This window comes from Odontesthes bonariensis, chromosome 17 (assembly GCF_027942865.1).
Source record: "Odontesthes bonariensis isolate fOdoBon6 chromosome 17, fOdoBon6.hap1, whole genome shotgun sequence".
In the NCBI taxonomy this organism is placed as follows: domain Eukaryota; kingdom Metazoa; phylum Chordata; class Actinopteri; order Atheriniformes; family Atherinopsidae; genus Odontesthes; species Odontesthes bonariensis.
The window spans coordinates 24758691-24776028 of NC_134522.1; the positions used below are offsets into that span (position 1 = coordinate 24758691).

The window sequence follows — 17338 nt, forward strand, 5'->3', positions numbered from 1 at the left end:
GGAACAGAGCGACGGATGACGTCAAGCTTTATAGCCTCTGATTGATCATCCGATATGTCACAGGTGTGACCGTTGGTATTACTACTCGAACGGCGCATGGGGGACATTCAGTGCTTTCAGCACCGCCCTCTGGCGGTCAGTAGGGATGAAATAGAACAATGGGCCTCATGCAAGAACCGTTCGTACGCACAGATTTGTTCTTAAATCGTGCGTACGAGGGATTTAAGAGAATTTGCGCATTCACCAATCTTTTCGTATTTTACGTTTTCTTTCAGGTCCGAACAAAATTCTCCTAAAGTCCATTTTCATCTCCACAGTCTTCTTGGGGTTAAGCTCCAGGTGGTTCTGACTGCACCACTGGACCAGCTGCTCCACCTCCTGTTTGTAGTCAGACTCATCAACATCCTGGATCAAACCAATGACAGTGGTGTCATCCACAAACTTAAGGAGTTTTACAGATGGGCTCTTTGAGGTGCAGTCATTTGTGAGAGCAGTGGGGAGAGGACACACCCCTGTGGGGCACCTGTAATGATAGACCGGGTCTTTGATGAGGTACTCCCCAGTCTGACATGTTGCTGCCTGTCTGACAGGAAGCTGATGATCCACTGACAGGTAGAGGCAGGCACTGATAACTTGGTGTAGGAGTTCAGGCATGACGGTGTTGAACGCCGAGCTGAAGTCCACAAACAGGATCCTGGCGTACGTCCCTGGGGAGTCAAAATGTTGCAGGATGAATTGCAGTCCCATGTTGACGGCATCATCCGCCGACCTGTTTGCCCTGTAGGCAAACTGCAGGGGGTCCAGCATGGGTCCTGTTATGTCCTTCAGATGGCACAGCATCAGATGGCATCTTTCAAAGGATTTCATGACCACAGACGTCAGGGCGACAGGCCTGTAGTCATTCAAACCTGAAATGGAGGATTTTTTGGGGACTGGGAAGATGGTGGGGCTTTTGAAGCAAGAGGGCACTTCACATAGTTCGAGGGACCAGTTGAAGATCTGCGTGAAGATTGGCGCCAGCTGTTCAGCACAGACGCGCAGACAAGAGGGTGATACGCCATCAGGTCCTGGAGCCTTCTTGATCTTTTGTTTCTGAAAGAGACTGCGCACATCCTTCTCACAAATCGTCAATGCAGGTGGGGGGAGGGAGTTGGGTGTTGAGAGGAAACCTATTGTACGTGATGGGTGTGATAATAGCCGCTTTCGGACTGTAGGAACCTTTGGTAGTTCTAATAACCTTTTAATCCGCGGGGCCGTTTTCTCCCGTGTTCGGACATACAGGAACTCGTGGCTATCTCCCTCAGTTCCTATAACTATTTAGCTCCTTCTCCGAGGTCGGGTCTTTTCATGGTTCTATAGAACGATCTGAGGGAGGTGTGTGGTGGTCGATAGCTACGCCCCATGTCATGCTATCGCGGCTGAAATGTTTCCTCAGACACACACACAACCGGCGGGTGTTTAATAAGTTAAACTTACACTTTGTCTCCTTTGTCTGCAGCACTCTGCTCTCCTTTCTTCCTTCATTAAATGAAAAAGTATCGTCTCCTCACTCTGTCTGTGTGCTCTTCCAGCCTCGATATTAGCGCCTGATGTGATCGTCCATGATTAATATCACCATCATGCAGACCATAAACACGGTGGCCTCCCCGCTCTCCATATTAGCTTCTTGGTGGTGTTTTTTCTACTCTCTTTACTTTTACCGGTTCCTGTAGGCCTCCTCTTTGGCTTGGCGTAGCTTCCTAAGATTAGGAGTGAACCAAGGTTTGCTGTATAAGACAACAATAAGACAAGTCTGTGATTTCAGTGCAACGCGCTGCATAAACAGTCTCGGGTTTGCAATGTTTGCACACAGGGAACTGTTAAAATTGTCTTTGTTCTTAGACATTATAAATGAAATAGTCTCTGTACTCTGTACTTTTCCATGCAGGAATGGGAAGACAAAACAATTGGGAAAGCCTGGGAAAGCAAGGACAGATTCACACACACACATTGTTTGGCTGATCCAGAGAATATGACGAAGCATGTTGAACCTACTCATGTCCAATCAGACTCGGTCGAGTGTGAGTCCAACCTATGAGGCTATAAATGCAAATGAAACCCGGAAATCGAGGCTCAGTCTGACGGATTTCCTGCGGGAGCTCTGTTCCACTGTGCCCAGCACTGATATGCTTTGACATGTGACTTCCAATAAACACTTTGTTTAACTTGAGGCTTAACCTCTGGCTTGTTCTTGAGCTGCCATTGAAAGAATCAATCTAACAGAACGTCCCCTCTGACTGGAGGGTGTTTGAGTTGCAAGATTATTCAGATTTGACTAAAAAACTCATCAAAGGTTCATAGTACTGCTGAGTTGAAATATCAGTTATCATGTCAGCACATGGGGACTTCTTTAACCACAATTCAGAATCAACGCTGTATGAAACCAATAATAATAATTTAATCATTGATTAAATGTAAATTTTCACAAATCGGTTTCTTTAATTCTTTGCTGAGTTTATTACAGCTTTGTTTAGATTTTTTCTCATAAGGGACACAGCATATGTTTACAGAAGATGTTGTGCGTGGGGCTGCTGTTAATAGGATCGTTTAGTTGTTCGGTAGAGGTAGGAACAGCATGACACCACCCACCTGAAAGAGTTTTTTCCCTTCTGCTCAGATGGGTTTTCTCAAAGAGCAAGACGATGAAAGTGAGCTGTACACGAGCATATTCTGCGAGGAAAACACCAGATTCAAAGATTTGGTCTGAGAATACAGCAAAATGATCCTTTTCTTGTGCTTCAGCTTTAATCTTTTTCTCTTTTCAGGTAAAATAAAAAAATGTTTCTTGCAGTATATGCTCTTCGTAAAGGATATTTCATATGAGCAGAAGCGTTTCTGTAGTCATAGGTTGTGAATTCATTCCCTTCAATTATATCTCATTTATTGTTTTAATTATCAGCACTTGTTTTCAGTTTCTCTGCTGCGCTGTTGCTAGTCCATCAAACTTCACCTGAAATGTCAAAAATGATGCCTTTCACTCACTCATATATTACAGAATTCATTGTCTTTAGCCTCGTTTCTACTGTCAGTACGGTTCGGGTCACTTCGTATCGGTACGGTACGGGTCGGGTCGCTTTGGGGTCAGCTTGCGTTCCCACTGTACAAAGGGGACCCTCAGGGGTGGGCCGAGTGCGTGCCGAAGCGTTACTACGTCAATCGCTCCAAGCTTCTTCAGCTTAATGCGACACTGGCTCGCGGTCCGGTTGAAACCAGTCAATGCCATTTTTGCGGCAATCAGCTGGAAAACTTTTTGGTTTCGCACAGCGCCATCGAGCTCCCGCTGCACAGCTTCCTCACCAACAACGGAGAGCAGAGCCTGGAACCGGTCCTGTGTGCTAGGTACCCCAAGCAGAAGGGTTACAAAAATGGTAACAGGTACCATGGGACCGGTACGCTTTCGTGGTAGTTGAAACACTGAAATAAGCGAACCGTTCTGAACCGACCTGACCGGACTGCATAGTGGAAACGGGGCTTAAGTTGCCTTTTCCACAGATTGCTCTTTAAATGCATTGACGATTTGTGAGAAGGATGTGCCAGACTCCCGTCCACATCTTGAAAAACCCCGGAGAATCTGCCACCATAAACTGTTCACACGGGATTCAGAACTATAACCGGAGGCTCTGCCACAAACAAATAAGACATGGACAGCTACAGTTTCTGGGATACGTCTATATAAACCTGTGGAATCCTGTTATGTTTCTTCACATACATTAACAGCAATAAATGATGACTTGAATCCCAATAAACAGTGAACAACTTCTTTACTATTCAAGTGCAAATTCAATCATACATATCAATCCGCCAAAGGTGCAATTAACCTGTAACTACATTTATCACATTTACAAAAGTAGTGCCGTTTTTTCTATTGAAAGTAAAGCTGTACTTCCTAAACATATTGTATTATATTGAACTGTTTTTTCAATACATAACAAATCCTGAAGCTGGAGTGATCGTGAAGGCGAATGGGAATGCAGATAAAGGCCAGACCTGCACATTAACAACTGAAGCTCTGGACCCAAACAGCCGTGCAGTTTACTTCTGTGCTGCAGGTTAGCACAATGCTACTTATCTCTGTTCCTCAATACAAAAACCTCGACATCTGTGTTTTCTCTCTGTGTGTTACAGCTTGCAAGCTTTTGCACCTGTATTCACTCTCTCTAATCAACAGATTTCTGTCCTTTCAAAGGGGAGGATTTACTTTAGAAATTGCCTCCATCAGGGGCATACAGAAGTCTGTAAAGCAACAAAGCTAATCTATAGACATCAAGTTTTCAATAAAGAGCAGACCAACTATAAACTCCCTTCAAAATCACCACTCATGCAAAAACTATTGTGTAAAGATTGCGGTTAAGTGAACAAGTGGGATTTTGCGAAATGTGCCTCAGTTCACTTTTGTATTCACAATTCTTTTTTTTTTATTTTTTATGTCAGCATTGTGTTCTCTCCACACAGTTCACTGCCAGGATGTAACACAGTACCCCACCGTCAGCTGGAGCTGTGAGTCCTCAGCTGCAGTTGCAGCCACAACAAAGATATTTCTCATCCCCAGATGTACTGGTACAGACAGCGCCCAGGAGAGGCCATGACGCTCATTGTGTTCACAGCTTCAGGAAGGCAGCCAGACTATGGAGGGAGCTCTCAAAGCCGAGGAGGAATGGGAAGAGCTGAACAAACGGGTTGCAGATAAAATGGGATGGATGTCAATTTGCAGCCAAATCTGGACTTTTACATCTGTCCAGTAGGTGGCACTGGGGTTCAAGGAATGCTTCAACTTTGTAAAATGGAGCACTATGAAATATATAGTGACTGGTGGAGATGAATCAAAGACACTGACAGAGTCTGAAGCAAACAGAGAAAATCACCTGACCTATAGTTTCACACTGATTGACAAATCCTGGTGGCAGATGATAGATTATGAATACATTTACTCACAAATATGCATTTGTTAACCCGGCTATCAAATGTGTGGCTCAGTTTGTCTTAAAGTAAGCACCACATAAATATTTACACATCCTTACTTTGGGTGAAAATGTCTCTTTCACAGTTGGATAACTTGGAACTGAATGCTGCCTTCTACTGCACAGCCAGCTGTTTAAAGAAAAACTACTAACCTCACTGGCATTTAGGAATTTAATCTGGACTTTGAACAAACAGCTCCCGGCCAGCCGAAATGTCTTTGAAGCATCTGACCTTGTCAGCTCATGTCAACTCGTTTCCTCTTAAGTGATCAGTCAGAATCCCAAATCCCAGTCAGATCTTAACATCTGTGGAGATTTGAGTGTAAATACAAAGAACAGCTCTCCTCTGATCAAACACAGTGCAGGTTACTTCTGTACAGCTCGTAGAGAACGTTACATGTTGCCATCAATGCTTTGCAGACAGGCTCCCATGCAGCTGCTTTTCTGGTTCTATTTTAGTTGAAAGCATTCATATTAAAATAAATTAATCAGATTTTCTTTTTCTTTTTTGGGGGGGAATCTTACTTAACTATCACTCGCACATCTGTATTTTACACACTTCTGTTTGTGCAATTTCCCTTAGGCTGAGTGCTGGAACATAGCACTTCCATACCGATTTTATATTGTATAGTACTGTATAGCTTCAAAATTTTAGCGCTGTTGACTGGAAGTCAAGTAACGGCATTTAGTTGTCAAGACTCACCTGTGTTTTTTGTGCAATGACAATAAAAGAAAGTCTCTCTCTTATATAAACAGAAAGGCAACGTAAATGAGCAAAAATAAGTCGGATCCTCCCTTCCTTACACAACACAATAACATCTTGTTTATCTGTTACACTGTAGAGAGCCCCAATAAACTCCTCCCAGTAAGCTTCATTTTTAGCTGTACAGCGATATTTAGTAGTTTCTTCATCAATTCCTTTTCTTTTTTAGACTTCACTCATTTAAGTTGAGCCATTTGTTTATTCTCATTGACACTGAGTGTCTTAAGTAACATCAGTTTAACTCTATATTATTTAATATGTAATTCAAATCCTTTTAGACATATGTGCCTGTTGTTGTTAAAAGACAAAATCATCTGCCCTCTGTTGCCTGCCAGGTAATGTTTTGAAAAAGTGTTGAAATGTTTATTCAGTACAATTTCCCTTTTTTCTGTTGTCTAGGTTTTTATCAGGGTCTTGAGGTCCATCAGTCTCCCTCTGAGCTCTTATGCTCAATGAAACATCTAACATCTCTGGAGATTTGAGTGGGAACACAGCAGAGAACGTCTCTCTTATCATCAAAGCTGCACAACAAGCACAGACTGCAGTTTACTACTGTGCAGCACGAAAAGCACAATGACAAAAATCCCGTCTGAACTTTACAGAAGCTGCACACAATCGTTCATCATCAGTGGGTTGGAATAAGAAAGGGAATAAACTGCTCTCAGACTCCTGCTTTTGTGCTTGTGCTGTGGTTATAAAGATTAGAATTCACTGTGGACTAAAGCAGAACATCCTGATATAACTGTGTGTGTGTGAAGTTTTAGTTTCATTCATTGAACCTTTATTTAACCAGGTCATTAAGCACAAATTCTTGTTTCCAGTGATGTTCCTGGTGGAATGTTTACATCATAATCTGTTTTCCCTCCTGACATGAAACAAGACCTTATTCCCTGTGAAGTGAGATAAAGTCATGAAGCTACCTTCTGCCAGCTGCTTCCACAGTCTGTCATGTGACGTGGACATCATTTCCTCTTTGCTCTGCTGGCTGTTTCATGTGCAGACCAGACTTCATCCTCATCATCATCCTAATTAGAACTGAATCTGCGTCAGACAAAGACTAAAGATGATTCCATTTCTGATTTTCTGGCTCCTCACAGGTAAAATAGATCAATGTTTCTGTTTGGTTTGGTTGTAAAAGCAAAGCTGAGTTTTGTCTGTTGTCTTGCAGGTTTTTCTCTGCAGCTTCAGGTCCAACAGTTTCCCTCAGATGTGCTCAAAAAGCCGGATGGTAACATTCAGCTTCTCTGCAAACACAGCCTGAAGGACACCAGAGTGATGCTGTGGTACCTGCGAACGCCTGGAAACACGGCTCTGAAACTCATTGGATATGGATATGGACAGTTCAGAAATGACAGCGTGGAACAGTCGTTCAGGAAACATTTCAAACTAACCGGAGATCTGAGTGGAGATGAGAAAAACGGCTTACTAACCATCGTAGATCCCAAAGCGCTCGAACACACGGGAACATACTTTTGTGCAGTCAGGGAGGCACACTGCATCAAGCATCCATCAGCTCTGAACAAAAAGCTCCTCCTATGGCCTCTTCTTATCTTGCCTCTGAATGTAGGTTAAAGAGCAACCCTCCACCACCATCACCCCGCTGCAGACATGTGGCAGTGGCTGTGTTTTGTGGTTTTACTGATTTGCCAACATATCGCCTTTAGTCATCATCAAAAACAATAGGGGTAAGCTATGTAAGTCAGGTCAAGTCATTTTATTTATGTGGCCTATTTAAAGAGAACAAACTTGGACCAAAGTGCTGAAAAAATAAGTCACTAAAGCAAACAGTTTAGATCGTGTAAGTATTTCTATGTAATAGGCACAGTTTTATAACTGACCCAGTATTGGACCGGCTGCAGGTGAAATACGGGTTCCAGTCTGGTTGCAGTATCCAACACCAACTTTAGTCATGCATTCTGGAGGGAGAAATGCATGAGTGACCACCTCAAGGTCATGAAAAGCAAGGAAAGGTTTGACATTTGCTAAATTTTGTTAAAAACATATTCAACTTGCAAATCTAAAGAAAGAGAAATATTTCGAAGAACACAGCGGTTCTTTACGTGTGATTTACAAAAGGATCCAAGGAAACAAAATCTGATCAAACTTCACTGAGTATAGTAGTTATAGAGTACATCTACAGGAAAGTTAGAAGCAGAAAACTGACCCAAAATTGAGAATGTCAAGATGTTATATGACACTGTTTTCTGGAAGTTCATATACATTATTCTCATATACAACGATGAATCATGTTTTAACTTTCTCAGAGTGATCTCATGCTCTGATTCCTCTGCATCACTTCTTGATCCTCCTTCTGCTTCATATGGCACAGCGGATTCTATTTGGTTCTTTACATTCAACATGTACAAACAGCAGGATGTATGTCATTTCTTCTGTTACACCTGCTGAGGTGCTGCTCTGTAAAGATTGGCCTGCTTGGTCTTTGCAAGGCCATTTACTGCAATGTGTGTGTGCAACTCTAGATTGTAATGTTGGATTAATATTAGCAGCTGCTGAATTCATAGGCAGGTAAATGAGCGACAAAGGATTATTGAGAATAAATGACTAAATCTATTGTTGGTTAAGTCAACAAACCAAATCATGTTCACAAGCAAGGAATCTTCTGATCCGTGAGTCATTTACTGGGTAGTTTTACTGTTGCCTTTGACCATGAGCAGGGGCACGCAAGATGAAACCAGAAATGACTGCTGGTTATGGATTCCATTTGTCTTCTCTCATTCTGTAGAGCACACATATTATCAGATGATAAGCATAATCCTCAGAGTCAGCAAGTGGATTTCATTTGTGTTAAATGATGACACAAATCATCTCTTGGAGCCAAGCAAAGGAGAATTGTGATGTTTTCCTATGAAAAAAGGTGGGCGCCACCATGGGAACACGTCATCTGGTGATTATAAGTAGGATATAAAGCCCAGTACAGCAGGGTCAGGGTTAAATGGATTCAGTTGATAGGTGGAGACACAGCTCACTGTACGCAGCTTTTATCATGAGGATGTGGTGATGAATCAAGCCAACATCCCATCTCTGATTCACAGAGCAACCGTTTCCTCACATCAGTGCCTGGCAATGCCTTCCGCTGTGCAGAGCTTTGGTTTCCTCTTCATCTGGTTTCATTGTAAGATGACAGATGCCTCTTCATAATCACTGTAACTGTCACCGACATGACCTGCTGAACAGTCAGTCCAAGAATGAGTGTTCACTCTTCTGATGCTTTAAAATCTGCTTTCTGGAAAGACACAAAGAAAAGACAGCCGGTCTGTGGTCTTCATTGGGTAAACGTATGGAAATAACATCCCAACCTACGAGGGTCAGTTTGAAGAGCAGTTCAAGCTGAGTCCAGAAGGCACGACGGCAGGAGCGCTTATCATTCGCCCAGCAAACCTGTCACACTCTGCTGTTTACTTCTGCGCTGCCAGCACACAGGGATGTGGTTTAATAAAACTCCCTCACTAAAGACCCAGTTTCCTCCTTTTGGCAGAGTGACCCAAAATAAAGCTGCATTTTTCCTGCAACAGCAACAAACCTGGAAGACAACCCAAGGAATCACCTTGTTGGAAGTTGTTTTCATTCCAACTCACAGCTCTTATGCAGAGCTGTTAGTATCTAAGCATGGTGTGCAGTGTGTACTTAAAAACGTTCAGCAATTTGGACAAGTGGAGGTCAAATAAAGAAGTGTCAGGCTTAAAAGAAAACAAATATAATGATTAAACAGGATCTGAAAGTGATGTGTTTGAGAAATAGGAAAAAAATCCAGCAAAGACTTGACACAGAACCTGGAAATGCATCAGTGTGTCTGGAAGATTAGGTCCTTTATTGTTTGCAGAATGATGTATATCCTCCATGAATCTGTGGTGGAGAGTGCAATCTCCTTTGCAGCCGTTTGTTGGGGCGGCAGCATCACAAGGCAGCGCAGCAGCTACCATCAAGCAAGAAGTAGACCGTTGCCAGGGGCAACATATATAAAAATGAAACCATACGTAACTCCTACTGTCAATCTAAAATTTCCAATCAGCCTAACCTTTGCATGTTTTTGGACGGTGGGAGGAAGCCGGAGTACCCAGAAAGAACCTACACATGCAGGTGAAGAACATGCAAACTCCACACAGAAGGCCCCAGCTGGGATTTGAACCTGGGACTTTCTCGATGTGATGTTGTTAACTACCACATCACCATGCAGCCCACTCTAAAAACAGTTGTTCACTAACAGCTGTTAGTTTTGACAAATGCAGTTGCTTTTCATGGGAAATATTATAGTATAGGTACATTAAAGATTATCATATCACTGCACCTGCAGTCAATGAGTGTAGGTGCAATTTAAAAAAACAACAACCTTGTGCTGTTGATCACTTCAGATTTATGTGGCAGGGATTGTTGCTCATAAGCTAGACCGGAACTCCTGAAGTAATCAGGGTCCACAAAGGGGCTTCTTGCTTGACCTGGCTTCTACTGTGTGATGCTACCTCTGGAATGCAGGGCTAGCTATCAGTCAACTCCTACAACTTGAATTGTGGAAAGCATGTAATAAGAATCCATTTCCCATATACTTCCACATGCATACAACCTTGTAACATTCCTTTGGCTTTTGTAAGAATTGCTCTCTTTGTGAATTATTTTGGCAGTCATAACACATCAGGTATTCAAATGTATGGCTGAGCTGCACCATTGTTCAAACTGTGCGTCGCTTTGCAGAGACAGCTATCCACAGTCAGCTCCGGTTGAGTGGAGGTGTAGGTGGGACCAGATTAGCATTGAATGAGGAAGATGAAGAGACGTATGATGAGCCATTTTTAAACAAGAGAGGCTTTGTTCTGGCAAAATCTCAGAAATGAACAATTCTGAGGTACAGAGGTGAATTTTAAGATTATTTCAAACATGGAGAAGCAGGACTTTTTTTAAAACTAAGGAAATAAAACTCTTGAGATCTAAAATCTCTTTTCCAAGAGCGTACTCTCCAAGACGGGCAGCAACCCAGGTAAGCACTAAGAAACACAAGGCTGTGTTACACTAAAATAAAATATTATATACATATCGACATAAAAAGCAGCAGTTTTGATCACAGCAGCACAACAGCTCATAGCAGAGTTCGGATTTTTTTTTAACTTAGTGTGAAATTTAAACTGGTCACGGCTGCAGTTTTACTCTGCTACAGGATGAACATTAACTATGTTAAATATTAAATATTCATTTGTACAAAAACTGTGAATTTCTTTTCCTCATGAAGTTTACTTTCCAGGAAACTCCATTGGTGTTAAATTCACCAGCTTCCATAGACCACAGACCAGGCTGTAACGTGAACATGATGACCAACATCTTAACATGTACAGACAGAAAGTTTGTGAGGAAAAAGAGTCCAAAGCAAAGTCTCTTGGTAAAGATGTATAGAGCTTCTTTTAACAAATCAACAGTTTTCTGTCCCTCGGTGCTGAGCTCCACTCTGCAGACACATCCTGCTGGGACTGGATAGTCAACTCTATATTGCCATGCATCCAATAGAGCAGATTGGATCAGGAAGCCTTAGCAGCGAAACAACAACCTCCAGAGAAAACAAGGAGAAGACGAGGAAAAAGTTAACATGTGTCATCATGGTACAAGAACTGTGTTTTCACAGTCATGTTTGTACGACACCTCAAAGCGGATCCGTTCAGATTAGAGAGCGGAGAGGATCCGTCACATTCAGTATCATTGTCCTGAAAAATAACGGCTTCTCATCATATTCATCTTTCTGTGCTTCATTCTCACTTTTTGGATTTTGCTTTAATTCTGCTTTTTTTAGCTCTGTGATACGAATCAAGTTTAATATATTATCACAGATTGACCTCTACTGGCTTTGTGTGAGATTACATTCCAAGTGAAAAAGAAATTATTTTGTGCTTCTTCAAACTCGACATGACAAATCAATTATTGCACCAATCATTAAGAAGGAAAACGAGTAAGGTACGGCTTACCCATAAACACAGTTTTATGTGTAAAAATGCTGATATTTTGTCATTTCTTGAGCAATCACTGATATAAAACCTTAAATGTACAGAGCAACACCACAGCACACAGACTGGTGTGATGTGGATTGTATGAAAATAAACTCAGTTTGTTAGAATACTGAATTATTCAACCTTTACTCTTCTACATGTTAGCACTGTTTGACTCACACCTGTACATCTGTGAACCTACAGGTGGGAACCAAAATGATTCAAACAAGATGATTGTTATCACTGATTATAAAGTAAAGAATTACATAATAAGCTGACTTATCCCTGTATGAGGCTGCCAAACACAAGAAACATAAAGCATTATGATGAACCTGCATATGTGGGAGATCTGCAGAAGTTTACCGATTCCCACCCATAGTGTCTATTTATTGTAAATGTACATGCTGTATTTATTATTTTTATACACATCCCTATTTACCACCCATACTCAATTCCATTCTTACTGTTCTGCATTTCTAATTTTTATTCTTTTATGTCATTGTTGAGTGTTGTACTTTGTGAGTGAAGTTTTACCGGAGTCAAATTCCTTGTTTGTTTAGTCAAACCTGGCCAATAAAGCTGATTCTGATTCTGATAAATAAGATGATGTCATCATCTTATCAGTCGTTATGCTGGAATGTAAATGTTTACATTTATGCATACTCATTCATCACTTAAGGAAATGAATGAGGCAACTATTTGTGTTTTCTCCTTGTAATACATAAAACATCATCCAGGGTTTTTTCCAACCTACTGTATTTGATTAGAAATTAATGATGATGTATAACCATGCTGAATACTAATATATTGATATATCTAATAAGTTTAAGTATATTATTATATAATATGATATTATATAATACATCTAAAGTTAGTTTTAAACTAAATCAAACATTTGTATAAGGATTAATGATGACACACAAACTGGATTATTGAAGCAGAAGCCAATGTCTTCAATATTATAACTCATATTCTAGCATTGCTTTTAACACATTATCTCCCACTTTACCCAACTTTGTCTTATCAGTTAGAAATGCAAGTTATACAGTAGAAATTTGCAGTGTTGTTTAGCGTGACTGAATTTATCAGTTTTGTCTTAGCAGTTTGTTTTTTACGGTCACACTTGCTACAGCTTGTGTGAGCGACTGTCCCACCCTGACGACTGATTGGATGAAGAGCTGTGACCAGCAGAGATGTCACTTCCTCTGAGCAGCTAAACAAACAGCAACAAAAAGCAGCTTCCCTTTCCCTTCCTCTGTTCTCTCTTCTTTTCTTAGCTGTCACAGAAATAGCAGCAGTCAGGTTGGAGCGCGTTCAGACGTCAGTCGGCCCGACCTGCACAGCTGCTCTCACACACACACCTACACACACACAGATGGAGGCTGAGATAAGGAGAAGCTGGGTGGGGGAGGCAGAGAGGAGAGAGCCGAAGAGACACAAGGTTTTTGTATGATGCTTTTTCACCGTGGGGACAGGGGGCACGGTGATACAATCCCATAGAGCCGCCGTACAAAAACATCCTTCCATTAACTTCCATTGTGTAGACGGCTACATGCAACTTAGGAGGCTTAACAGAGCAGAAACATGGTTCATCTGAAGGTGCGTAGCATGGTGGAACAGTTGGCCATTGATTAGTCACTTTAGATGGAGATATTTGATCAGAAGGAAGTTTTTGAAGATCTTGCAGTTCATATGTGGAACATTTGGAAGTTTGCTTTGCTCATCTTGACAAAGACAAAACAAATGTTGACATGATGAAGTTCAGCCTGAATGTTTAAACCCTCTTTATCCTCTGGATTATCAGAGTGTGTCTGAACAGGAGGATTCTGGACAGTTTGGGGACTTTTTGCTGGGAGAGACTTTCAGTGTGACACTGGAGCAGAAGCTTACTTTGGAAAAGGAACAAAACTCACTGTTTTGGGTAAGTTGGAGCTCTTACAAGTTCTGTTCACTGTATTAGACTTAAACTGGTGGAAAAGTTGGAATGAAAGTGAAGGAAAAAGCTGTTGTGTTAAAAGAATCTGCATTATTGAGCTGAACTCAGAGCACTGTGACCAACACTGATCCTGCTTACTTTGGCCAAGGAACCAAACTTTAATACTGTGTTTTGATGGATTACACTTTGGTTATTTAGCCTTAGTATAGACAGAAGCATCAGTAAAGACTTTTCAGAGATAAATCAGGGAGAGAAAGAGATTCTTGCTCAGTATTGCTGCACTGTGACAACAACAACAAAGCTTATTTCGGACAGGGAAGAATGCTGTTCTTGGTCAGTGACAAGTCAAAATATTGCTCAGTTGACACACTTGTAAACAAAGTCATTGGAGGACAACTGCTCAGGAATATCTTTGATGTTATATCAACCTTTCAAAAACACAAGGTAGTGTAAAAAAAATCTGATTTGAATTTGAAGGAAAGTAAGATGCAGTACAGAAAACTTTCAAAGAAAGCAAAAATCAAAGCAGCATCTTGGGCGGTTTAAATCATGAGCAACCTGACTGGTAGTGAAGCTTACTTTGGTGGAGGAACAAAGTTAACAGTTTTAGGTTAGAACTAAATCAAATTAAATACAGCATTCAACATACATTTAGATGAAGTTCAGTGCAGTGTTTTGTGTTCTCAAGCCTAAACTCTTTGTCAGAATAATGACTGTTTGAAGGGACAAAATCAACAGGATTAACAGGCTGCTAGCTGTGTGCAATTTATGATGTATCCTCTGTAAAAAGCAGCCTGGAGGTGAAATTTCAAAGGAAAGCTACATTAACTACAAAATATATAAAAGTAATGACAAAGAAAGAGCAGCATCTTGAGGTGTTTTGAGAACTGTGGTGCTGGTGCCTCAGAGGCTTTCTTTGGTGGAGGAACTAAATGGACTGTTTTAGGTAAGAGAATGTTTTAGAGTTTTAGAATTAAAAGTTGTTTAGGAGTGCATAAGTTAAGATGCATGTGAAATTACAGATTCACTTTAAATTCTAAAGAACATAAAGCGTATTTACATGTCAAAGAGCCAGAGAGAGGCAGCAGGAAGAGTTTTTGTTCCAGTGGAGAGTCGCTGTGCTCCTACAACGAGGCTTTCTTTGGAGCTGGAACTAAACTCACTGTTTTAGGTAAGAAAACTTCCAACAAACAAACAAACTGAGCTGAGCTCTATTCTCATTATCATTACGGCACCCTTTCCAATATACATTATAGGATACATCATTTTTAAAGCAGTTTGTTTAGTATCTACCAGTTTAAAATTCACTTTTACTGTGTCTTACCCTCTCGCCTATAAATGAAAAATTCAGTGCTTTTAATAATAAATTTAATAGCATATAAATCCATTCGTGTCAGCATGTTTGCGTGCACAAATAAAGGGTGTTTGGTTTAAGTGAAAGAAGAAAAGACAGCGTGCAGCATTCAGCGCTCAATGCTTCAGTTTTGATAAAGCCTTTTATCAGTGTGAGCAACTACGAGCCTGCTTACTTTGGCAGAGGCACCAAACTGACTGTTCTGGGTAAGAAATCAAGAAAATCCTATACTTGCTGTCAGAAAACTTAGTTGGAAAATTCTAACTGAAGTTGTGCAGTCTGATGTTTTAATGTGAGGTTATTTCTTAGACCCGATGCTGAAACTCTGTTCTGTGAAAGCTGCAAAAGAAAACGTAGAATTGATCACTATAACTCAATGTAATCTTTGGCTAATAATAGAATAGAATAGAATTGAATAGAATAGAATAGAATAGAAAAATACTTTAATCATCCCAATAATCAACAGTAAATTGAATTCTTTCAGAACTGAAAGTAGTAACTGTGTTTTTGGAAGAATATTTCTAATAGCAAACAGCTGTAGAATGTTAATAAGATGCTGCATTTGCTTTCTTTACCTAGAAAAGCCCTTTCTAGCTGCATGTGATGGAGTGGTTATTTTGTATTTGGGCTCAAAAAGGCAGTAAAAGAAATCAAGTAGTGGGACTTTGAAACCTTGCAGCTTTGTCTATTTTTTTTACATGTGAGTGAGTGGTGTGCTCTGGCACTTACCCAGCTTGTTTTGGGGAAGGAACCAAAACAGTTTGGGATAGGTTTGTTGCAGTAACTGACCATAAAAAAAACAATATTGGCTCTGTGATCAGAGATGACGTTAATGTGGAGAGTATTAAAGTTATTTCTGTAGTCATGTCTCTGTTGCAGTGTTAAGAAGTCCCATTGGACTCAACCATTTTATTTTGTCTTACATCATTTCTGTTGCTGCAGATCCACAGATTGATGTCACCAGGCCGACAGTGAAAGTTCATTGCCCTTTTCAAAGAGAGGGCAGAAACAAAAAGACCTTGGTCTGCGTGGTCTCTCGTTTCTACCCTGACCATGTCAGCATCTTCTGGCAAATCAGTGGGGTTAACAAAACTGATGGTGTGGCGACAGACAGCGATGCCCTGCGGGACAAAAAGTTCTACAAAATGACCAGCAGGCTGACGATCCCTGCTAAAACGTGGTTCTCCCCCAACAAGGATTTCACCTGCATCGTCAGGTTCTACGATGGAAGCCAATATCTCTGGGTTAATCACACAATTACTGGTGGTATGTCACTTCAAGGTCTTACCTGAACTGCATCTATGTGATTAAAAAATATCTCTCTTTGTCTAATCTATTTATTTTCCCATCACATAACTCAGGTGGAATCCTATCAAGAGGTAAATATGTCACTTTGTGGCTCTTTTCATTTAAAGTCATTGCAAAATGATTGAATGTGATGTTAACAGTTCAAACAAACTCTCCACAAACTCCCTGCAGAGAAATATCTGAGGATCACACAGAGCGCCAAACTCTCCTACGGTGTTCTTATAGTGAAGAGCTGCATCTACGGAGCCTTTGTTAGCTTTTTGGTGTGGAAGCTCCAGGTTTGTCCTAAACAGCCTAATGTGTTAGATGAGCTGCCCTGTTTGTGAATTGAACCAGCAGTGCAAAGAGCTCTGACACTAAGCCAGCCTGTCATTTTTCTCTGTTACAGAGTTCCCGCGAAGAGGAGAACAAGTGAGAGCCGAGCTGAAACTGAGCCCCGCCCCATTTTCTCTGCACGTAATAGCCAAATTGTTGCCTTTCTGTAAAGCTGAAGTGTTGCATTGGTACTAGTATCAAAGGGCCGTCCAAATTCTTCTTTTTCTTTCCATTAAATGCTTGTTTGCTGAATTTTCTTTACAATAAAATACTTTTGAACTAATTCCGCTGATCATGGGTGTTCACTTTCTATTATAGTTTGCTTTGAAAATGATTCTCAGGGCATCAGCAATACCTGAGGCATGAAAGCACATGGATGAGTCTTTATATCAGACAATTTATGTACATGAATCAATATGAGTGAGACAGGACTAAACACAAAGGCGACAGTAAATGTCAGTTGTTCCATCCTCCTCTCTGCCCTCACATCTCCTCCTCCGCTTGTTCCACAGACAGCATCAGATATTTTTAGATGCTCACCAACCAGCCTGTTTTCTGAGAAGTCAGTTATTTTTCTCTCGTGTAATTCTGAAACATCTCAGCTTCACAGTATCAAAATCAAGATTCTTTTTATGATAAAAGAAAATTCCTCTCATGGTTTAAACACTGTTGGTGGGAATA

The 17338-nt window shown here is 40.9% G+C and overlaps 1 protein-coding gene across 1 annotated transcript; it reads left to right on the forward strand.

Moving 5' to 3' along the window:
- The first annotated feature begins 940 nt into the window (after nucleotides 1-940).
- On the forward strand, nucleotides 941-16940 carry LOC142402512 (M1-specific T cell receptor beta chain-like). Its single transcript, XM_075488045.1, has 8 exons — nucleotides 941-1049; nucleotides 6929-7194; nucleotides 13560-13665; nucleotides 14750-14851; nucleotides 15977-16300; nucleotides 16396-16413; nucleotides 16514-16620; nucleotides 16731-16940. The coding sequence occupies exons 1-8, from the start codon at nucleotides 941-943 to the stop codon at nucleotides 16755-16757; spliced, it is 1059 nt and encodes a 352-aa protein (XP_075344160.1). The 3' UTR covers nucleotides 16758-16940.
- Nucleotides 16941-17338: the final 398 nt, after the last annotated feature.